Here is a 23,235-nt window from a genome sequence, read left to right as displayed (position 1 = left end):
CCTCCTCCCCTTGGCGAAGGATCGGTTCCGGTGCGTGAATACACCTGTCAGCCCCCATCATCGGTTACAAAGCGGCTGGTTTCTTTTGCGGCTTTGCTTTGGATGGATGGTTTTCTTGAGAAGGGGAGCGGGGAGGTGGGGGGGGGAGAGATATCGGGGCGGCGTCTTGTCCTGATTGGATTGGAACCTGGGGGCAAATTGCCGTCAGGGGGTGCAGGCCCGAGCACAAGATGATGACGGGCCTGACGAGATCACCTCGGGGAATGAACGGTCACCTCCTCACGTTAATAGTACCAACTTACTACAATACCTACTGTGTATGTACCCGAGCTCTAGCATCTAACGGTAGAAGCAGGATGAGATGAACGGGACGTCCTGGCATAGGTATTACCAATACCTACATGCGGGGACCTCAGGTAGCTAGGTAGGATCCATACCAGCATGACAGCAGCCACGGACCGACCGAGACAGGACAGCCACGGACCAGCCGAGACAGACAGACACACGCACACGCAGCCTCTCTTACTCTCGCTCTCTAATTCAAGTTGTTGGAGGGGGGACATGTACGTGGCTTCAGGGAGATGTACTGCGTATGGTGTACTAGCATGTACATGGGAAAAAAAAAAAAAAAAGAAAAGAATAAGGGCTGCACACCTGCACACCTGCACACCTGCACACATGCACACATGCAACATGCACGCACCTCACCCAAAAAGCTACATGGCAAAACCCGCTTGGCTCCGGGAGGTGAGGTCTGGATCTGGACTGTGACGGAAGAAGAGAGGCGACCAGGTTGAGCTCGCTCGCCCACACAACGTTTCCTTCTGAAAACGCGGGGTGGCCAGGTCGAGTCGGCTGCTCCACACAGTGTCCATGGCATGGCATGGGCCTGGGATGCGCCCAATCGCATGTGGTCGGTTTCCCTTTTCAATCCCCCATTTGTTTCCCCTCTCTCCCCAATTCCCGCTTGGCCCCGTTGCCCCCCCCCCCCTCCGAAACGACTCCAAGTGACTCTGCGTCTCCCGGGGTTCCAGGGAATGCCCATGCTTGTTCCGTCCCTTGGCCCTTGCGGCCTCTGCTATTCTTGTAAATTGCTGCTGTGGTCGCCACAAGCTACGACCCGACCTTAGCTCCAGATTCCTTTGGTATTGATTGCATTGCTTGCTGGCTTGCTTGCTTGCATGAGTGATAGATTGATCGATTGAACCGTTGGGTTTTTTTTTTTTTTTTTTTTTTTTTTTTTTTTTTTTTTCACCACCACCACCTCTTCATTGCCCTCAGGTCCCGCTGCTGCATGGGCATCATCCTCCTACACACATAACGAGGCCAGCTCACATCTTCCATCTCCCATCTCCAATTACCTTACCTTCATCTGCACGACTGGAATACCTACTACTACTGTGTACAAGTAGGTAGTTACCGTCAGCTCCTACGACACCCTCCCCCCTCTCCGGCCTCCCACCGGAACGAAATCCGAACCAACAACCTAAACAACGAACCAACAAACGCGACGACAGCTGGGAAAAAAAAGACGGTGCTGCGCGAGGGCATGCATCTCGCCGCGCCATTAGCCCGCCCCGCCCTGCGTCCCGCCGTCCCACCAACCTAAGCGCACACGCACGTACGCTTCGGTTGTGGTTGTGTCCGCTGCGTCTGTGCCTGCGCCTGCGCCTGCGCCTGCGACTGCGACTGCGCGCACTTGCGTGTCCGTCCGCGACCGCCCGCCCCGCCCGTTGCATGCGCGGGGACGACGGCAAGGCTGACGACCACAAACCCTCGTCTATTCTCGGTCCTTCGGTCCTCTGTTTCGCATCCTCCCTCCATCCTCCCTTTTTCCTCCGCTCTCACATCCTGGGGCGATCGGTCCCCGACAATGCCCCTTTCCCCGCCGCGGCGCATCGGCGATTGTGTCCTTCGGCTCCCCGCTTCGACTCCTTCGACGAGCTGATCTTGCTTCTTCTCCTCCTCCTCCACCACCAAGCCTTTGGTTGTGTTGCTCCACTCACCGCCCGCGCCGCCTGCACCACAACGGGCCTCCTCCGCCTTAGCCCCGTCCTAAAAGTCCCCCCCACCGCCGTCAGCGGATCCATACCTTGTCCCGCTACCCCGTAGCCGAGCGTTTCGCTCCGCATTCCGGCCGACATCGCCGCCGCCGCCGCCGCCGCTGCCGCTGCCGCCGCCAAGCCGCGTCGACCCCGTTGTCCGTTTGCCATGGTTCGCAGCCTGTCGCCCGACACCGGGCACGGCGCCCTGCTCGCCGCCGCCGAGAGCTTAACCGGCCTGATCCTCGACGATGACCCCCGGGCCTTCATCAAGGAGGAGACGGCCACCCCGGGCCCGGACGACGGCATGTTCCCGTCCCTGCCCGGTTCGCAGCAGCAGCCGCTGCGCCACTACCAACACCAGCACCAGCACCAGCACCAGGCGCGACAAGCCATCAAGTTCAAAAAGCCCGTGCTGCAAAAAGCGACGGCCAACGTCCCCGGCGGGGCCTCCAGGTCGTCGCAGGCTAGGGCGGGACACCAGAACGAGAAGGGGTCCCGGCCCAGGTCGAGCCGCAACCCGCCCGCCCCCGGCGAGCCCTTCATGCCGCGCAGGGTGGAGGATTGGGAACCCTGGAAGGGCGTCCTCCACGACCTCTACATTACGCAGAACCGCATTCTCCGAGACATTATTGAAATCATGGAGAGGAAGCACAACATCCATGCCACGTGAGTCACCCACCGCCTCCCTTGGGCTTTCTCTCCCGGCCCCGACCGGCTCGTGCAGGACCTCGTGGCTGAACCTGTCCGTCTCCTCGGCCGCAGGCCCAAGATGTACAAGAACCAGTTTGCCCGCTGGGGGTTCTTCAAGTACGCCGTCAAGAAGCGGTCTCGGCCCAAGCCGGACTCGCCCCACGGGCCGGGCTCCGAGGACGCGTTCGACGGCGCCGTGGTCCTGTCTCGGCACGACCTGCTCCACCCGGACGACAGCTCGCGCAGCATGCAGGCCGGCCTCACGGCGGTGCGCCGGTTCATCCACGGCCATATCGAGCACGACGTGGGCCACCTGCAGGTCGAGGAGGTGGCCGGGTTCGTCGACCCGTGCTACCGCTATTTCAAGCTGGCCATGGACCTGTTCGACCTGCACGAGAACCTCGAGGGCGGCCGCGTGCTGCGCCTCGCCTTTTTGCAGATTGAGCGCAAAATGTCCAAGCCCACCATGAAGTCCTTTTCGGACCTGTGCCTGCTCGTGCCGCACCTCCTCCTCGAGTCGAACCGCCGCGACATACTCGCCGCCTACCTCCGCTACGTCTCGGGCCTCGCCTCGGTCAAGTTTGGCAAGCACCCCGTGTCGGAGCTCGCCGCCTCGCTCGCCGCCCTCATCGACGCCCGCCCCGCCGACATGATGCGCTACATCATGCTCCTCGCCCAGATCAACGCCGACACCATCGCCGCCCTGCCCGGCGTCCTCGACCGCAACGCCCAGTGGGCCTACAACCAATACCTCGCCTGCCAGCGCACCGCCTACGCCCCGCCGCGGCGACGCGCCCTGCCTTCGCCCCCCTCGTCCCCTTCGTCGTCGTCGTCGTCCTCGTCGTCGTCGTCGTCGTCGTCGTCGTCGTCGTCCGCGCTGGAAGAGCCCATCGCCCCGGGCGCCGAGCGGCACAACCACCACATGATACGCCTCGAGGCGCAGAGCGTGTACTGGGCGCAGAAGCTGGTGATGCGGAGCCCGCAGAGCGACGAGCTCGCGCTTCTGTGGCTCCGGCGGCGGTTCCCGCCCGACTTTGAGCCGCGCTGCGAGGCGATGCTGGCCCAGCTGCACGCCGCCACGGAGCTGGGCATGCTCCCCGCGGCCTTTGCGCGCATGATCGAGGGCCTGTACATCGGGTGGCTTGCCGACTACTACGAGACGGTGGAGAACTGGGAGCAGGTGTTTCGCTGGGGCAGAAGGGGGCTGGAGCTGTCGACGGACGAGCAGTACGCCATCTGGTCGATCCACCTCGAAAGCCTGATGCGGAGGCACGGCAGCGCCGAGGAGGCCAAGGAGCTGACGAGACGGAGGAGGGAGCATGCTTGGTTGGAAAAGGTGAGGATGGAGGTGGATAAGCTGGCGCTTTCGTAGGGAAGCGTACAAGGGGGAGAAGTAAGGATTTTTGTGTGTGTGTGTGTGTGTGTGTTTTGATATGGCAGTTGTTGTATTATGGGACTTTTTCTGTTTTCTTTTTTTTTTTTTTTTTTTGGGGGGGGGGGGGGGGGGGGAGGGAGGGAGGAAACGGGTTGGCTAGGTCGGGTTGTTCACCCCTGGAAGGCAAGGCAGGTAAGGCGGCAGCAGGCAAGGCAGGCAAACTTTCTTTTGGGAGAGGTTTCCCCTTGGTGGGAGGTATTTCGCATCGGGATGGATGTTTTTTTTTTTAAATTTGGAAGGAGAACAACGGGTTGGTCGGGAGTGAGCTGGGCAAATACCGTTTTTGTTTGGGATCTTTGGGTGGGCGGGTTTTGCCTTGGTAGATGAAAGACCAACGGGCGTTGTTGGTTGCTGGCTGCCACGGTTACGGGTTCGGCATCGAGGGATCGACGGTTGGTTTGGCAGCGTGTTGGGTATTATTGAGCCGAGGCCGAGAGAGAGAGAGCGAGAGAGAGAGAGAGAGAGAGAGAGAGAGAGAGAGAGAGAGAGAGAGTGTGTGTGTGTGTGTGTGTGTGTGTGTGCATCTTGTGTATAGTAGGAAAGTCTCATGCGAGTTTTCGACGGAGAACAAGCAACCTCCGTTGGCATAATACACGACGCCGTCTTACCCGTTGATACCGTCCTCCTCCCGCTCCGTTCCAGCTCCCCATGGGTAGGTACATACCTAGGTAGTTCGCCGTGTCGTCTTGTCGTACGGGTCTCGGGTAGCTGGGAGACCCGTGCCTGACCCCAGGGAGGTAGCCAGCGCTCTCTGCGGGGACTCTAGCGTAGGGCTGAGGATACCCCTGCGCGACGCCGTTCTAGAACGGCCGCCAAGGAACCGAAAACAAGCACCCCGGGCGCGGGAGGAACCGTTCCCTCGATGGGGGCGCCTTACTGTGTATATCGCTCGTGATGGTACCGTTCTACGCCAACGAATAGTTACTGCGATAGCACATGATGATGTGTCGGAACGGGAGACGAGGCGGGAGACGAGGCAGGGAGCCGTTGGCGACGCAACCTCCCCCGCTCGTCCCTTTGACCCTGGACCGAACCCGCCCGACCCTCTGCAGCCCGCAGCTCTCGGCCAGCATCTAAGGGGACCATCCTTGGAGATGGCCGAGGGTGATCTGGATACCTTGACCGGCCAGCGTCCGGCTTTTCAAGGTTGTCTTTTTTTTTGTCTGTCTCTCGAGGATTGCTCGGGGCCGCTGGACGGCGGGAATGCAGGGCAGACCCCTGAGATCTTGCAAACGTACCGGGTCGGGTACCTGCTACGGTACCTTACTAGTATCTATGTATGCTCGCTCCCCCCCCCCCCCCCCCCCCCCCGGCAATCCGCCTCGGGCTCCTGGCTTGTCATGGATCCTGGACGGCATGGTTCTGATCTGCTGAGTCGGTAACGTAACTACTATGTAAATACCCCAGGTAGGCGCATCTGCCACCACCTCCCGGGCCGGACGTCCACGCGAGCGGACTGTTTGGCTGGGGTGAAGGTAAACAAAACACCCGAAAGCCCCGGCTCTCGCGTCTCGCGATCTCGGTTGCGAGCGTGTTGTATTCCTATTGGGCCATATCTTTATCAAAAAGAAAAAAAAAACCATGTATCAAAAGTATATGTACCGTGGTGAGAGGCATCGTCGCCGCCCATCCAGGGCCCAGCCCGCCCTGAGGTCGCGGGTCGCAGGCAGGGCCCCTCGAGGTGCCGCGGCCTAAGGTTGCAAGGCGCATCAAAAGGGGACCAGAAAGCGCACATCGCACCGTATGTCTGTGTGCTTTCCAGGGGTTATGGGGGTCTGTGTCCGCTCCATCTCCGTCCCGACCTGTGCTGTACCTACCTACCTACCTAGGTCCACCAAGTACCACCTACACAGTATACAGTGTACTCAGTAGTAGACCTAGGTACCGGGTTACCTAGGCACCAGAGATTCAAGCATCCGGACATTGATCCGAATCTTTCAATCTTCCAGGCCTTCTCTGTGGCTCAGCCCGCGCCAGAGACATTGCTGTGTCACATGTGTCACAACCGTCCACAAGGGACCCTTACCCTGTCCCTCTTTTGCCCTTGGTAACGGTCCTCGACTTCTTGCCCCTCTCCCGCAACGTCGGGGTCCTAGGATCCGTTCCTCCCTTTGAGCTTTGGAAGGCCTTCGGGTCCAGGTCCAGGCTGGTCCTGGAGGACAAAGACCTACTACTATATTACACGGTACATAGTCGGACGGACCCGCTCCTTTTCCATCCGGTGCCTCGTTACACAGTATGCACAGCCGGTCCCGCCCGTCGGTCCGGGGTTGGCAGAGTAGTATGCTTTGTGTCGGGCCGAACGGGGGGGGGGGGGGGGGAGCGACCCTTCACCTTGGGTTGCAACAAGATAGATATCATCCCGACAAGATGAAGCCGTCAATCAAGGAGAAAAATAAGAACAAAAACAAACAGATAACAAGCGTCAAGCGGCATGAGGCGAGGGGATTGTGTTTGCAAAAAGGTGGTAGGTAGGTAGGGCCCGGGGCCTGCACGGATACGGGAGTTGGTAGGGGGGGTTGGGGGAGTGTGTGTGTGGTAGAGGAGAAGGGTTGGGGAAAGCATAAAGGGTTCTGTTTTTTCTTTCTTTCTGGCTTGGAAACTGAAGAGACTCTTTCAGGTGGTGACCTACGCAGCACTAGAGTGTTGAGGACTAGGCGTGATGGAGCGAGTGAGTCGGCAACCCTGACCTGGCCGGTGTGTGTTACTTGAGTGTCGGTATGCTATGGCTACATGCCACAGTAGATGGTACGCGAGACAGGTGGTGGAGAAGGGGAAACCGGCATCTTGGGATTCCCTTTGTTTTGGGGTTCTTTGTTTCATCTCCTCGCTGTTTGACCTGGCTCTGTACCTTGGGGGGATGACCTCCTCCGTGCTGTGCGCAAAGCAGCGCAGATTCGCCTCCCAAGATGGTTTTTACCGGATGGCCTTCCGGATTTCCCCCTCCCGGGACCTACCCCCCTTCGCCTCCTCCCCTCCCCGCTTTTCGAGGTCCGCGGGCGTTCGTCGGGTCTTGTTGGTGGATCCCGCGATGTCTCAGCTGCGTGGGGCCGGCCGTCGAGTGGATGCCGGCAGAAGCTCAGAGCTCCCGTCAGGTTGTCTCGGGGTTTGACACGGAGCCACGATGGAGCCCAGGGACGCCGTTGCAGAGGGCAGAGGAAAAAAAAAAAACAAAAAAGACGTTGAACGTAGTCAAGCAACGTCTTGAGTCCTCCCGGAGGGATCCTGGGAAGCACCGATACGAATCGGAGCTGCCGCGAAAGAAGGATTTGTTTGGGAGGCGTTGGACAGGGCTTTGGTCGGCCTTTCAGGGGCAGAGCCATGTCGGGGCTGTTGCCACGGGTTGGCGTTGGCGTTGGCGAAGCGCATGATGTGGGGAGACGCCGGCGTCGAGCTGCATGAGGCCGGGCGTTGGGTTGTGCAGCCGAGATCGAGATCGGCCGGCCAAGGCCAGATACAATACTGCGTCCGCTACCGTGCGCCGTGTCTGTGTACATATGTACGTTCTCCGTACGTGTAATAGACGGCAGACATGCCGGCCGTTGGCTCCCGTCAGGTGCCTTACCCCGACGGCAACGAAGCAGCAGAGTTCAGCCTCCGAGAAAGGCACACAACAAGCCTTCCTCTTCCCCTCCAGGTTTGGTTCGCCAGACAAGCAAACCTACGGTGGTTGGGGAAGCAGAGGACCCGAGGCGAACCAGGCCTCCTATACGGTAGCACCTCTTCCCGATCCTGCCCAGATCAGCCGCCAGCCACCGCCGTCGGGATGCGTGTGCGCTGATGGTGGTGGTGGTGGTGGTGGTGGGGAGCGGTAGGCCCCACGGACGGAATGGCGTAGCGTCCAAGCATGGCGGATGGCCTACTTGAGCTATTACTTGAGACGAACAGCACAACTCTGAGCTCTCAGGCGATGCGTCATCCAATCAGTTCACGGACCTGCGACGCCATGTCGGCACAAGGTGACACGTTTTGGCGGGACCATCCATGCGCGGACCGACCAGCGTGGCGCGGCGACCAGAGAGTCCCGTTCTCCCTTGCGTTTGTGCCCTCGGGTGCTTGGACATGCAGGGTACACTACTACACAGTAGTACACCGCTTCCCGTTTGGGTTCGACGCAACGGAGAGTCAGAGCCAAAGATCAATGTTCATTTCTTGTGTTGTTGTTGTTGTTGTTGTTTGTTTATTTCGTCTTGTCATTTCCCCAGAGCCTGATGAGCCAGGGAGAGCGTCCCCAAAAGGTGGAGCGTGAGGGGCAAACCGCTTGGCCCACCAAAAAAAACCCTCGGGAAAACCCTGGGGAAACGGTGGGCACAGCAAAAAAGCCCTCGCTTGGCGGCCGCCCCGCATGGATCCCGTCTTGCCCTAGACAAGGGGGTTCCATGCTTGGCAGCTGGCCAACCTCCTGACCCTGCGGTCCAATGGCTTCCATTCTTATCCTCGAGCCAGCCCGCTCCAGTCCCACCCCATGGCCTTTTCCCCCCTTCCTCTCTCTCCCCCGGCCTTTCTCTTCGCCAACAACCATAACATCACGAACAATCCACCCTCCGCCATCCACCAATCCACAACATCTTGCAACACAATCCAAAACAGAGGCACGGCATCGTCCTTTTGTCACCTTCCTTGTGCCTCCTCCTCCCGCCGTCTTTCTTCTCTCTCTCTCTCCCCCCTCTCCCCCGTTTCAACGCCGCTCCCACCACCGCGCTGCTCTTGTCCCCATGCCGCCGATTACCTCCCGTCCCTTGACCGTGGATGTGATCGCCTAAAAGTGTCTCTTTCCGCTCCCCTCCCCCTGCTTTTCAAGAAAAAAAATCCCCAAAACATCCATCCGCGTTGACGGCCCCGAAATGTTGCGACGGCCGCCCGGCCATGTCGCCCCCCATCAGTGCAAGTACCTCTTGGCGCTTGCTCTGATCCTGATACCCTGGCTCCCGCTCGCCGATGCTCAGCAGCAGCACCAGCAGCACCACCACCAGCAGCGACACCTCCGCTCCCCCGCCGAGGACGATCAGCATGCCGCCTCCAACCTCGCCGTGACGGCCTCGGTCGTCGGCCCGGACGAGGCTCGCCCCCGCCGCCCCGAGGCCGACCTCGCCGACGTGTCCGACCTCGCCGACCCCGATGCCAACGACCCCCGCCTCCCCCAGCGGATCCTCCCCCCTTACCGCTCGGTTGTTTCTGACGATGCGCGCGCCCACGCTTTGGCTCCGGACTTGTCCGTTCGAGCACCTCCTCCATCTCACCCGAGAGGCCCCGGCGCCCCCGGGGCCGGACTCTCGCCGCATGTTGCGCGGAGCCTGGAGGATTGGGAAGTGGAAGACTTTGTTCTTCTGGCGACCGTCGACGGAGACCTCTACGCCAGCGACCGCAAGACGGGCCAAGAGCGCTGGCGTCTCAAGGTCGACCAGCCCATGATCGAGACCCGCCACTTCCGCACCAACCGGTCCGTCCTCGACGACGACTACGACCCCATCGACCACTACATCTGGGTCGTCGAGCCCACCCGCGACGGCGAGCTGTACCTGTGGCGCCCCAGCGAGCACGGCCTCGGCCTCGCCAAGATGACCCTGACCATGAAGAAGCTGGTCGAGGAGCTGTCGCCTCACAACGACGACGACAACGGCGTCGTCTACACGGGCGACAAGAAGACCACCATGATCACCCTCAACGCCGCCACCGGCACCATCGTCAAGCAGTTTGGCTCCTCGGGCAGCTACGTCAACCGCGTCGAGTCCGAGAGCTGCGTCAAGGCCGACGCCCTGTCCCCCACCGACCCCCCCGACGACGAGTGCTCCGGCTCCGCCACCATCACCCTCGGCCGCACCGAGTACACCGTCAGCATCCACCGCTTCGACGGCAGCCCCGTCGCCATGCTCAAGTACTCCGAGTGGGTCCCCAACACGCGCGACAACGACCTCCTCCAGCAGAACCTCCTCTCCAAGGACAGCCGCTACATCACGAGCCAGCACGACGGCCGCGTCTACGGCTTCGAGTACGGCCGCTTCCGCGAGGAGCGCCCCGTCTTCACAAAGACCCTGGCGTCCCCCGTCGCCCGCGTCTTCGACGTCCTGCACCGCTGGGGCGACGCCTCGACCCCGCCCGGCGCCGACCCCTCGGAGCTCATCATCCTGCCCCACCCGCCCCTGCCCGCCCCCGACGAGGACAGCCTGCGCCAGCGCAGCGAAAAGGTCCTGATCAACCAGACCGAGGCCGGCAGCTGGTACGCCCTCTCGGCGAGCCGCTACCCCTTGATCCTCTCGGCCCCCGCCGCCCCGATCCACCGCGTCGACTGGTGGCGCATCAAGGAGGCCTGGGACCTGCTGCCCGAGTCGCAAAAGTCCAAGGCCCTCGTCGGCACCCACAGCCTGCCCCCCGGCGGCGGCGCCGCCGGCGTCGTCGGCGGCGCCCGGGGCGGCCTCTCCCACCCCAAGGTTCCCATGCTCGACGCGCCCCGGCCCCCTCCCGACCCGCTTCGCCCCGGGGACCCCCCCGCCCACGAGCCCAAGCTGCTGCCGCCCCCGCCCGACCCCGAGCCGAGCCGCATCTTCACCACCGCCAAGAAGGTGCCCGCCTTCGTCGTCACCCGCGTCTTCGACCTGGTCAGCAACCCCGCCGCCATCGTGCTCTTCCTCGTGGCCGTGTGGATGCTCTACAAGGACGACGTGGTCGGCGCCCTCACGGGCAAGGGCGTTCGCAAGCCTGGCGTCCTTCCCGCCGAGATCCAGGTCAAGCCCAGCGTCCCGGCCGAGACCCCGCACCAGACGGCTCCCCAGCAGGAGGAGGCCCCCGCGGCTCCGGTCGTCGCCCCGCCGCCGCCGGCCGAGACGGCGGTCCCGCCTCCCGTCGCAGAGGCCCCGCCTCCGACGGACCAAGCCGCCGCCCCGGCGCAGCCCCCGGCAGAGCCCCCGGCAGACTCATCCCCGGCGCAGGATCCGCCGTCCCCGGCGGCCGCTGCTCCGGCCACCCCGCCCGCCCAACCGGCAGGGCCGCCCCCGGCGCAGCCTGGCGATGCTTCTTCGCCCTCGGACCCGCCGGCCGCCGAGGGCGCCGAGGGCGCCGCCGCCGTCGCTGATGCCGCCGCCGCCGCCGCTGCCGCCCCTGCCGAGCCCAAGAAGAAGAAGGGCCACCGCGGCCGCCGCGGCGGCGTCAAGCACCGCAAGGGCGGCAACAAGGAAAAGCGCGACATGTCGCAGTCGCGCGGCGACGACCAGCCCCAGACGGTCGACGAGGTGGTCAACAAGGCCAAGACGCTCGTCCGCGAGCCCAAGCTGGAGCCCGACATCATCACGGTCGGCAACGCCGGCGACGAGGTGTCGGGCCACATCCTCAAGATGGGCAGCCTCGAGGTCAACGAGGCGGAGCAGCTCGGCACCGGCAGCAACGGCACCATCGTCTTCGCCGGCAAGTGGGACGGCCGCAACGTGGCCGTCAAGCGCATGCTGGTTCAGTTCAACGAGATCGCCAGCCAGGAGACCAGGCTGCTGCGCGAGAGCGACGATCATCCGAATGGTACGTTCGAACCCATCGCCGTCATCATCACCACCACACCCCATAACAACCTCCCACCCGCCCCCGCCATGCTAACTCCCCAATTTTCTTTCTAGTCATCCGCTACTACGCCCAGCAGGAGCGCGCCGCGTTCCTCTACATTGCCCTCGAGCTCTGCGAGGCGTCGCTCGCCGACATCATCCAGAAGCCGCACTGCTACCGGGCCCTGGCCCAGGCGGGCGAGCGCGACATGCCCGGCGTCTTGTATCAGATCGCCAACGGCCTGAGCCACCTGCACAGCCTGCGCATCGTGCACCGCGACCTCAAGCCCCAGAACATCCTGGTCAACATGGGCAAGAACGGCCAGCCCCGCGTCCTCGTGTCCGACTTTGGCCTGTGCAAGAAGCTCGAAGGCGGCCAGTCGTCCTTCGGCGCCACCACGGCCCACGCCGCCGGCACCACGGGCTGGCGCGCCCCCGAGCTGCTCATCGACGACGACGCCCCGGTCCCCGCCCCCGTCGCGGTCGATCCCGGCTCGAGCCTGCACAGCGACACGGCCGGCTCCGGCATCCTGGTCCCAGGCCCCGGCCCCCACAGCCGCCGCGTCACGCGCGCCATCGACATCTTCTCGCTCGGCCTCGTCTTCTTCTACGTCCTGACGCGCGGCAACCATCCCTTCGACTGCGGCGACCGCTTCATGCGCGAGGTCAACATCCGCAAGGGCAACTACAACCTCGACCTGCTCGACTCGCTCGGCGACTTCGCCTTCGAGGCCCGCGACCTGATCAGCAGCATGATCAACGCCAACCCCAAGCTCCGCCCCACCGCCCTTGAGGTCATGGCCCACCCCTTCTTCTGGAGCTACAAGAAGCGCCTCAACTTCCTGTGCGACGTCTCGGATCACTTCGAGAAGGAGCCCCGCGACCCGCCCTCGCCGGCGCTCGCGCACCTCGAGTCGTACGCGCCCGACGTGGTGCAGGGAGATTTCCTCAAGCACCTGCCGCGCGAGTTCGTCGAGTCCCTCGGCAAGCAGCGCAAGTACACGGGCACGAGGCTGCTCGACCTGCTGCGCGCCCTGCGGAACAAGCGCAACCACTACGAGGACATGCCCGACTCGCTCAAGAAGACGGTCGGCTCGCTGCCCGACGGATACCTGGGCTTCTGGGCGAGGCGCTTCCCCAACCTGCTCATCGTTTGCTGGAACGTCGTGTACAACCTGCATTGGGAAGAGACGGATCGCTTTCGGGACTATTATCAGCCGGCGCCGCCGAGCGTGAGCATCTAGGTCCCTGGGCCCACCGGCCGAGTTCTGCCAGGGCGGAGGAGGGGGGGGAGGGCACGTGTTGGATGGCGCGACGGAGTCTGGGGTGGTATGGTTTTCCTGGTTGGTTTTGACGGTTTTGCTTGGTAAAGTTGAGTGTCTGCGCACGCGCGCGCGCGCGCGCGCGTGTGTGTGTGTGTATGTGTGTGTGTGTTCCTGGGTTTGCGAGTGCGGCTTTTCCTTGGCTTTCTTGCTCAATCAATTTCCATCTCGTATCCCATTGTATCCAAGGCCGTCCCATCCTCCATCTCGTCGTGCTGTGTATAGTAAATGTATCAGGAGCGTATCCCATCCCTTCGCTCCCAACGCGTCCGGCGAAGCCAGCTTTTGGTTATTACCGGGCAGGTTTGGTGTAGGCCGGCCCATCCTCCTCCCCCCCCACCTTGTAGCATGTCTCCTGGACGGGCTCCTCCTCGGCGTAGATTGTCCTCGGTCGGGTACTCTGCGACGCCTCAAGCCGGAGCCGAGTTGCCACTCGGCATGACGGCTTGCATGTTGGATCCCGAGCTCCCGCGGCAGGCCGGTGGGACGGTGTCTTGTGTCTCGGTCGCTGAGAAAAAAAAATGGGAACCATTTTTGCTCCGAGGCCATCCATCCCTTTCGTGCGGTGTTGGTCTTGACGATGCCGGTTGTTGATATTATTGTTGTTACCACCCCGGCTGGTCTTGTTGCTCGGGCCGCTACGTGTGTTGCTTGTAGAGAGGGTCTTTGTTGCCGACATGGAGGGGGGTACCGAGGCGTCGCGGGGCTCAGGACGCCGAGCGCCGGATGAGCATGGGCTCCGCGAATGCCTTTAGGGCGTCGAGCCTCGGGGGAGCACAGACGCCATGAACGTCGAGCGCCGGAGGAGCACAGGCGCTCTCGGTGGCCTCAGGACGTCGAGCCTCGGGGGAGCACAGGCACCGTGAACGTCGAGCGCCGGAGGAGCACAGGCCGCAACGCTGGGGTATATAGCAGCGGCCAGCCTCCCCGATTCTCTTCCTCTTTTCTTCCTTTTCCTCTGCCCTCAGAGTCCGCCCATCGAGCCCAGTCTCTTGGGAGGCGACACCCCAAGGGAGGGAGCCAAGCCTCGCCTTCCAGGATCTTGGCTTCCCTTCCACTCGGGGGTAAGATATGCCCGGGAGAAGAGCAGGCCTGGCTTTCCCAGGATGCTGGTCTTGCATGGGGGCCATATCAACAGCCCAGGGAACGACCAACCTTGTCTCTCAGCGTCGCAAGTGCGGCGTGATGAAGGGATGAGGGGATTGCCGTGTGGGGACATTCACATTCACAAGTTTTCTTTTTTTTTTTTTTTTTTTTTTTTTTTTTCGCTGTGACCTCGGCCTTGTGTCGGGACATGGAGAAGAAGAAGAAGGAGAAGAAGCAGGAGGGTTTTGCCTCTGGCAGCTTGCTTGCGATCACGTATGCCGGTGTTGATGTGCGAGCGTTGGGCATTGTTGACATGGATGCAAATGCCGTAATGCTGCCCTTCGGTGGAGGCCTCAGCTAGGTCTTCGCTGTTTGGCTTGACAGGCTTTCGACGCATGACGCTTTGAGTTTATTACGATGCATTCAATCTCATCATCTGGAAGCCCAGAAGGCGGCAGCAAGGCTCCATGAGCCAGGCCAACGAACGACCCCTGTTGATTTCATAATGGGATCTGAGAAGATGCTTTGAGCAAGGGATTCAATGTGCCAACCGAGGCAGCCTGTGCTGTCAGACATCGACGAGGGGCGGTAGAAGAAGGGAAAAGAAACGAAAGCCAAAGGTGCCAGAGCGGCAACGTTCCGTGAAGAAGACGAGAGGGGGATGATTTGTTTGGAACAAGCCGTTCCAACTGCCTGCTTGACTTTCTTGATGCTGTTTGACAGGACTGCTGAACGGGGCTTGACGGCGAACATGTTCGACCGCTTCAACGAGCGGCACGCTCCATGAGCTCAACCATGAACAGAACAATGGTGTTGGCTTCAAGGCTCCTTGTGCAGTTTGATATCGGCCGGAGGATTCCAGCGTTGTGATGTATCTTGATTTTGTTGTTGCGCCGGGTCACCTTGCTCGCTCCCGCTTGGTTTGGTCACGACTTTCTCCATCGGCTCTCGCTCGTCGTTGTTGCTCTCATGGTAGCTGCATCCATCGCCTTTGGTTTTTTTTGTTGTTGCTTACCATTTTATTCAGCACCATGCTCGTCAAATTCTATGCGTTTAGGTAAGCTGTTCGTACAAACACGCTCTTGTCGCCGTCCATCGGACATCCTTTTCCTCAGAGACCTCTTTGTTGGTCTCTTTTTCGTTGACCTGTGCGTTGGCGAGCCTCCTGCCGCCATCAGACAATTAGAAGAGAAGAGTCCGGCAAAGCTTACCTATCCGGTTACCACGGGAATGGCGAGACAGGTGAGTTGATGCGGCAAGAAGTGCCTCCCTACACGCCTTATTCATGTGCTCAAACCGCCGTTTCTCCAACGTTCAGGAGGCGACGTGCCGACAGCCAAGTGGCCCAACCCAGGCGAGACAGACAGACTCCAGGTCATATCTCTCTCAGCCCTCTGATCAAAAGCCAAACCGACATGAAAAATCAGGCGTTTCCACAGCCTCATGGCTACACACATACACTCTCTCTCAGACACATACACATACATATACACGTACACACCAATATATATATATATATATTGTTCACACACACACACACACACACACATACACACACACATACAGAGAGAGAGAGAGACGGAGCAGATCTACCATTGCCCATCCCCATCGCGTTGTCCTCCACCTCCATGGTCAGCAAGGACAAGACAGGCGCAGGGGGGGGCAAGCAAGGCCGATAAGCCCAAGCGACGTTGCTTTATCTCGGAACTTGCCGGACGAGGAGAACCGGGCCGAGCAGCGCCGACACGCAACCAACGACAACCCGTGAAGGGCGGGCAAGTTGGACGGAAGAAACAGAGGTGAATGACATGCGTTGCTAAGAAGGATGGATATATGTGTTTGTTTGTCTTTTTTTTTTTTTTTGTGGTCAATCCATCGAATGTCAAGGCAAGGCAAGGCAATCCAGAAGCACCAAAAGAAAGGAGGGTTTGACGGTCTCTGACTCTAGGTTCTCTCCTCAGCCCTGCCAAGGCTTCCTTCAACAGCGACAACTACGAGACCCGAGAGAGCCAAGCAGGGAAACCAACGATCCAAAAGAGCTTGCAAGGCAGACAACCGGTGTCAGGAAAACAAAAAAAAAGCCCAATGAATCTGTGCATTATTATTCCATCGAAAGAGATCACAAAAAAAATTCATCATTACCGTTCTGCCCACCCTACCCTACAACAACAAAAAGCCACGTTCCCAAAAGCCCATTGTGTGGACACCAAACACGCGGGGAAAAAAGAAAGCCAAGCAGCTTCGAACGGGGCCACCCGGGGATCGAACCCGGGACCTCTCGCAATCAGTGATGATCAGGGTGGACCCTAAGCGAGAATCATACCACTAGACCAGCGGCCCTACGACTGAAGGCCGGTACGAGAGAATGCGGCATGTTAGGAGGGCTTCCTGGAGGGGGGGCCGTAGCGCAGCGACCGACTCTAGTAGTAGGGCTCCAGGGCTCCAGGGCTCCAGCCGCCCTCCTCGGCATAGACAGTAAGTAGGTCGTCGTCGATTCTCCATAAAGCTTTTTTCCGTCACTCGGAGGTTCCGGGCCTACATCCATGGGTGCCTGACCCCCCATTCATGGACGCATACATGTATGTACAAGTTTATCTTCCTGCACGCTCTCCCAACCCTGTCTAGGTACATCCACACGCTACGCTACATGGCACGTACGCGTTGCGCACAGAAGCTCTCTCGCCGACCAAAGTCTCCCCTCAAAAGCTTACCCCCAATGCACCAACACCTGCTTCTTGTTCTTCTTCTTCCCCCCTCCCGCACCCCCCTGCTGGCCTTCCTGCTGGCCTTCCTGCTGGCCCTCCCCATCCCCCGCACCGCTCCCGCTAGGCCCGGCACCGGCACCGCCGCCCCAGCTGAAGCCGGTATCCCTCGCCGTGCCAAAGTCCCTGCGCACCGCGCCGCGGCCGTACCCAAAGATGGTCGTCTGCGGCTTGGGCGCGGCCGGGAGGGCCGGGAACGCGTCCTGGTTGTTGAGCGAGGGCGCCGAGGCCGGGTTCTTGCGGACCTTGGTGGCGATGGTCGCGGCCGCCGACGGCGGCGGGGGCGGGGCGAGCCCCGGTCCTCCGGCGCCGCGGCCGCCGACCCAGCTCGGCTGGCTCGGGCTCGGGCTCGGGCTCGGGCTCTGGCTTTGGCCAGGCCTCGACGCGCTGGGCAGGGCCGGGAACGCCGCGGCGGACGTGAGGGGCGGCGCGTTGGCCGACGTCGCGGAGGAGTACGACGGCGGGCTGGAGCGGGCGGGACCGGCCGAGGAAGACGTCGGCGACAGGACCGACGGCCCGCTGACGGAGCCGCGGCGGGTGCTGTTCTTGAGCTTGAGGACGCGGGTCGAGTTGCGGAGCTGGGCGGCGGCGGCGGCGGCGCTGGGCTGCGACGCGGTGGAGCTGGCGGCGGCGGCGGCGGCCCAGCCCGTGGTGGCGGTGGTGGCGCCGCGCATGCCGTCGAGCCCCGGCAGCGACGGGTAGTCCTCGTTGATGGCGCGCCAGTTGTTCCAGGCGCGACGGACGGCCTCGCCCTTGCGCTTGTCCTCAAAGAGGTCGGCCACCTCGCGGACGAGGGTGCCGAGGGCGTTGGACGACGTCTCGGAGAAGAGGTTCAGGAAGGAGTCGACGAGCTGCTCGGGGGTCATGGAGCCCTGGTTAAAGGCCGAGATGTGCCCCCGGAACCGGTCCATCTTGTGGCTGTCGTTGCCGAGGAGGTTGGCGGCGCGCTCGACGACGGCGCCGTGGCGCGTCAGGCTGGCGCGCTGCTCGGGGGTGAGCGACGACAGATCGGTCACGCTGAGGTTTTGCATGGCGTCGATGATGGGGGTGCGTGCGGCCGCGGCCGCGGCTGCGGCTGCGGGCGCGCCCTGCCGTGCTTGCGCCGGCGCCGTCGGCCGGGCCGGCCCTGGCGCGGCCGCGGGCCGCGAGGCGGACGGCGCAGCGGCGGATCCGCCCGTCTGCAGAGCCATCTGGCGCTGGAAGGCGAGCTCGTCGCGCCGCAACGGCTGCGCCGAGCTGACGGGCAAGGGCTCGGCGTTGGGGTCGGGGCCCCGGCGGCGTTCTCGGCCCGAGGCGGCCGCCGGGGGGCCGCGACGTTCTTGCTCGTAGCGCATCCGCAGGTCAAAGTTGGACAGGTCGACGGTGCGGGCGTCCCTGCCCTTGGCGTAGACGTTGGGGTGCTCGCTCAGGCGGTGGGCCTTGAGGTCGAGCTCCGTCTCGAAGACGACAAACTTCTTTTCGAGGCATTCGCGGTCGTCGCACATAAAGTGCTCGGCCTTGAAGTGCTGCTCGAGGGCGTTGTAGTCGAGGTAGTAGTGGGGCTGGCGCGAGTCGCGGCGGTCGCAGATGAAGCAGCGCTCGTGCTTGTTGCGGCAGTGCTCGTACAGCTTGTCGCTGTCGTAGTAGCGGGCGCCGCAGAAGCCGCAGAGCGGGTGGCCGCGGAAGCCCGTCTGGTCGGCCGAGCCGGGCTTGTCGTCGCCGTGGCGCATGTGGTCCGTCAGCTCGCGGTCGGCAAACATTTCGTGCTCGTGCGTGAAGACCTTCTTGTGGCGGGTGCAGAGGTCGCACATCTTTTTGTGGTGGGCCGATCGGACGTGGCGATGGAGATCCTGCCACCCGAGGCCGGCAAAGTCGCACTCGGCGTCGGGGCAGTTGTAGCGCAGAAGGAGGACCGTGTCCCCGACGATGTCCTCGCCGGCGTAGCGAATGCCGATGTTGTCATCCGTGCTGGTGATGTCGGCGTCGGTGTACTCGTCGTAGCGCTTGTTCGCGTCGTCGGTGAAGATGACAAAGGGGGCGTTTGTCTGGGGCGGGTCAGCAACGTCGGCCGCGGCCGGCCAGGATTCCTTCCGGGAACACGCACCCTGCAATGCGGACAGTCCTTGCTCTTGTAGAGCGCCCTTAGGCGGAGGGCGCAGATGTGGCATGTGACATGGCTGCAAGGGGCCACCGAGTAGTGGCTGATGGGGTTTGCGCAGATGAAGCAGACCTCGGCGTCGTCGGCGTCGGCGGCCGCGCCGTTGGGCTCCGTCTTGGTTTTGAAGCTGGCGGGCTTTCCGGGCTGGCCTTGTTGTTCTTGCTGTCGTTGCTGGTCCTGTGGCCTCTCCGGGTGGCTCTCCTGGGAGCGCTCGCCGTGGTGGTGGGCGCCTCCGCGACCTCTGCCCCGGCCGCCGCGGCCTCGTCCGCGTCCCCTGCCTCCCCGTGCCCGATCGCCTCGAGGTGCTGAAGAGGTGCTGTCGGGGGCGCCTGCTCCGGCGGCTTCGGTCAACGCCATGCCGGTGCGTCTGTCGTCGGGATTCGCAAGGGATGTCTCGGCAGGTCAAGGAAAAGGAAACGGTTGGGGTGGTGGCGTTGCCGTTGAATTGAGAGCCGAGCACCGAGTTGGGGAGATTCACGGGTACAATAGGCGTCGGCGGTTGGCGCGGATGAATTGTTTTGTCCTGGGGAGAGGAGAAGAGAGGGCCGACGTTGGTGGGGGATGAATGGAACAGGATTGACCCTGACCAAGAGATATAAAAAGAAACCAAAAAAAAAAAAAGAAGACTAGGAACTCGCACTGCTCGGAATGAGTGAGAACCTGCGATGAGGGTTGAAATCCCCGGGGATCGAATGCAGAGGACGCTTTGGTGGTTTTTCAAAAGGTGGGATGCCCCCAAGTTAAGTCCATCGAGGATTGGCGGGGGTTGAATGGATGTGCTGCTGTCGCTGATTTGTCTGCCGCCGTGGGATTTTTTGGGAGCTTCCTCTCTCCCCCACCTACGGCACAAAGTTTCGCTTCCCTGTCCGCCCGATGGGGCAAGCCTCGCTCGGCAGCCCCGCCCCTGATTGGCCGCATCCTCTGCGCCTCTGGGTCCACAGCGGATCTAGCCGGGGTCCGTCGCCGGGGTCTCTTCGCCGCGTGTGTCATTGTCCGTCCGTCATCCTCAGGCCTCGAAGCTTCGCCTCAAAAGCCTATGACAGCAGGCCCCAGGGAGGCAGACTCGGAACCTGGACCACTGAGCCTGCATCACGGAACCTGGACCGCTGCAACAACTCGGAACATCGTATTATCCCATGGGGCTGACAGCCCTCGGGGGTGTATGCCCATGGGCCTGATAGGTTTCCAACCGTAGCTCTCTGTTTCTCTGTCTCTTTTCCTTCGTTTCACTGTTTGACTCCGGCCAGAGAGGGCTTTCAAGGGGCACACAGCACACAGCGACTCTAGCGCTACATAACAAGTCATCACACCGCCGCTGCTGCACGCCCGCGCGAGATTCATCCCCACCACCCCGACCAAGGCCTCCATGGCGCAGAGTCACACAAAGAAAAGACAGATGACGGAATCCACGATGCAACCAGAGAGAAACAGGGGAGATTCACACTTCGGGGTCGGAGCCAGCGAGGCACACATGGGTGGACAGAAACAAGAGAAGCCCGTTCATGGCCAGCGGCACCGAAATAAGTAAAGCAAAAAGAACAGTCGGCCGTCGGATGGAAACCAAACCGGGTCCAAAAAGCCAACGCGTGATCCCATCATCCTTCATCCTGAGAATCCCCCTTGGCCCCCGCCTCCGCTCCATGTCCCTATGGTTTGGCTATAAGTAAGCTAAGGTACCGAAAAGATCCCGCAACCCAATATTTCCATCCTCCCTTCCTTCCAAGTCCTACCTCCATGACGCCGCGCGGTGTACGTGTGTGCGCGTGCGCAGGCCAACAAAAAGCCCGAGGTTGACAAAGCAAAAAGAGATAAGCACAGATGTGTAGAGAGGGAAAACAAAAGTAACTAACAAAAAGCAAATGAAAATACTAATAATAAAAAAAAACAACCCAAGCCGTTTGGTGTGTGCGCGCGCGCATGTGTGTGTGTGTGTGTGTGTGTGTTTGTGTGTGTTGAAACCCCTGTACTCCATGGAAGCCTTTGCCGTCCTGTAAAAGAAAAAAAAAAAAACACTTAGAAATCCCCTCCTCGGCTTGCTTGATACGCGGCGTTTCCCCCCTCCTTTTCTCTCCCTATACCATGCCATGCCATACCATGCCATTTCTAATCCGCCTCTTGTCCACACGTACCCTTTCCCCTTCCCACCGAGCGTCCCTTCTCTACTCCTCGATCGGATACAGCTGGTTCCCTAGGAGCTTGTTCATGGAGAACATGTTGATCTTGTCCTGCTTGAAGACGGCGTGCAGCTTCTCGTCGCACCGAATCTGCCGCTTGTCGTTGGGATCTTGCAGGTCGTTGGCCTTGATATAGTCCCAGAGCTTCTTGACCACTTGCGGGCGGGAAAGCTGTGTGCGCATGGGCGTGTGTGCGACAACCCCAAAGTCAGCGTCCGAGGAACGCGCCCGAAGCAGAAGCAGCAGCAGGGGCAGGGGCAGGGCGTGGGGAAACAAGACGAAAAGAAAATGAAAAAAAAAAAAAAAAAAAAACTGACCTGGGTCTCCCCGCAGAGCTCGGCCAGCGGGTCGCTCAGCGTAAACGGCTTCTGGAACCCGCCGCCGGCCTTGCGCTTGGGCTTGTCGCCCTCGTCGACCTCGCTGTCGTCGTCGGACCGCACGCGCTTGGCGCTCTTGCGCTTCGTCGTCGTCTTGGCCCGCGCCTTGGCCTTGTTGCTGGCCGCGGCCCCGGCGCCGCGCGTCACGCGCCCGCGCGACAGGCGGTTCTCCTGCGCCTGCAGCTCGGCGGCGAGCCGGGCGTCGGCCTCCTCGCTCGCGCTCGTCTCGCGCTTCTGCTTCTTGCTGGGCCGCTGCGGCGCCGCGACCTGGATCTCGCCGTCGTTGTCGTCCCCGTCGGCGTCGGCGTCGGCGTCGGCCTCCTCGGAGGCGGAGTGGTGCCCGTTGGTGGCGGCGCCCGAGGTCGGCGTGGGCACTTGCGCCGCGGCGGCCGAGATGGCGTCGAAGCGCGCCTCGATCAGCGCTTTGATGGCATCCTGCGACACGTCAGCCAAGGTTGAGACGGACCTTGCAGGGCCCTTGGGGAGGGAGACCGACTTTTTGGTCGCTGAGATCCTTGTCAATGGCCGCCTCCAGGCCCTGCCGGATCTTCTTTCGGGTGACGGTCTCGAGGTCCGAGGTGGCCAGGATGTCGTCGATGATGCGGGTGTAGGTCGCCTTCTCCTCGTCGCTCACTGTCGGCCGCCGCCGCGGTCAGCACACGTCGGGCCAAAGCATGCACCATGCATGGGACGGGCGGGCCGGCGCGCCCCCCGGGGGAGAGGAGAGACGAGGCGAAAACCTACAAGGTGCCGACATGGTGCTAGATCGGCGCGAACCATCAATTGAGGTGGCAGTTGGGGATGGGAGGAGCTCGGCGCTGGCGGCGGGCAGGCGGGATGGATTAGCGCGTGTTCGGGTGCGTGGGGGTTGCAGGTGAGGTGGTGGCGCGTTGGAGGGACCCAAAGGAACAATTGAAGAGGATGTCGCGATGCGATTGCGATGCGTAAGTTCGGAAAAGGCCGAAACTGGGCTAGGCGGAGAGAGAATGGAACCCCCCAGGAATCGATCGTTGCGTCAGTGCTCAGACAGGCCAGACAGCCCCCCCGGTCGACGAAAAGAGAGAGGAAAAAAAAAGAGCGAAAACGGCGGCTACTTGGGCAACCAGGTCACTCGATGAGCGCCAATGCGATGGGGCTTGGCTCCGGAGCGTAAGAAGAATGGGTGAGGTGGGCTGATGTGAAAGTAAACGCAGCTTTTTGGATGAAGGAAGCTTTTCTTTGGCGGCTCGCGCGTGGCTGGAACGGGAAGCGTGAAGCTACAAAAAGTCCGGGTCCAGAGGTACGTACCTTTGGTGCTGTGTACTATACTGCGTACTAACTACCTAGTAGTCTCCCCGTAACGAACGTTGCTTCCAGCCCAATCAATTCGCCGCATTCAGCCTCGCTGTGACGGGTGACGGGCCGAAAGTTGGGTCGTGCGACGAGGCTGCACGTGATGCAGCAAGCCAGAACAAGCCACGCCCAGGTTCCAGTTGGGGGGGGGGGGATGTGAGACGCTGCTCTGGAGGGACTTCCCAGGCCGGGCCCCGGGCCCACCCGCTCCATGGTCAGGTAGCCAACTCCACTCACCTGGTCAACGACATGGCTCAACAACAACAATAGCCAACCCACACACACACTCACACACTGACGTCAGGTCAGAGATCCAAACCATCGGCGCCCACAGATCTATTGTACAGGG

General features: G+C 61.6%; 4 protein-coding genes and 1 non-coding gene across 5 annotated transcripts; 2 read left to right on the top strand and 3 right to left on the bottom strand.

The window, feature by feature from the left end:
• Window positions 1-2,211: 2,211 nt before the first annotated feature.
• Window positions 2,212-4,107, top strand: VTJ83DRAFT_3104 (uncharacterized protein; the record flags this gene model as incomplete). Its single annotated transcript, XM_071009449.1, has 2 exons — window positions 2,212-2,711; window positions 2,808-4,107. The coding sequence occupies 2 exons, from the start codon at window positions 2,212-2,214 to the stop codon at window positions 4,105-4,107; spliced, it is 1,800 nt and encodes a 599-aa protein (XP_070866985.1).
• A 4,907-nt stretch (window positions 4,108-9,014) lies between these two features.
• On the top strand, window positions 9,015-12,940 carry VTJ83DRAFT_3103 (uncharacterized protein; the record flags this gene model as incomplete). Its single annotated transcript, XM_071009448.1, has 2 exons — window positions 9,015-11,676; window positions 11,772-12,940. 2 exons carry the CDS (start codon window positions 9,015-9,017, stop codon window positions 12,938-12,940), a joined length of 3,831 nt encoding a protein of 1,276 aa, XP_070866984.1.
• Window positions 12,941-16,351: 3,411 nt separating this feature from the next.
• On the bottom strand, window positions 16,352-16,444 carry VTJ83DRAFT_t59. The gene has a single exon. It is a non-coding gene; the product is annotated as a tRNA-Pro (tRNA).
• A 367-nt stretch (window positions 16,445-16,811) lies between these two features.
• On the bottom strand, window positions 16,812-19,360 carry VTJ83DRAFT_3102 (uncharacterized protein; the record flags this gene model as incomplete). Its single annotated transcript, XM_071009447.1, has 2 exons — window positions 16,812-18,890; window positions 18,950-19,360. The coding sequence occupies 2 exons, from the start codon at window positions 19,358-19,360 to the stop codon at window positions 16,812-16,814; spliced, it is 2,490 nt and encodes an 829-aa protein (XP_070866983.1).
• Window positions 19,361-21,162: 1,802 nt separating this feature from the next.
• Window positions 21,163-22,311, bottom strand: VTJ83DRAFT_3101 (uncharacterized protein; the record flags this gene model as incomplete). The annotated part of the gene is made up of 4 exons (XM_071009446.1): window positions 21,163-21,348; window positions 21,495-21,989; window positions 22,051-22,187; window positions 22,299-22,311. 4 exons carry the CDS (start codon window positions 22,309-22,311, stop codon window positions 21,163-21,165), a joined length of 831 nt encoding a protein of 276 aa, XP_070866982.1.
• Between the last annotated feature and the right edge of the window lie 924 nt (window positions 22,312-23,235).

This window comes from Remersonia thermophila, chromosome 3, assembly GCF_042764415.1.
Source record: "Remersonia thermophila strain ATCC 22073 chromosome 3, whole genome shotgun sequence".
NCBI lineage: Eukaryota > Fungi > Ascomycota > Sordariomycetes > Sordariales > Chaetomiaceae > Remersonia > Remersonia thermophila.
The sequence above is the reverse complement of the archived record's forward strand: the minus strand, read 5'-3'. Positions and strand labels throughout refer to the sequence as shown.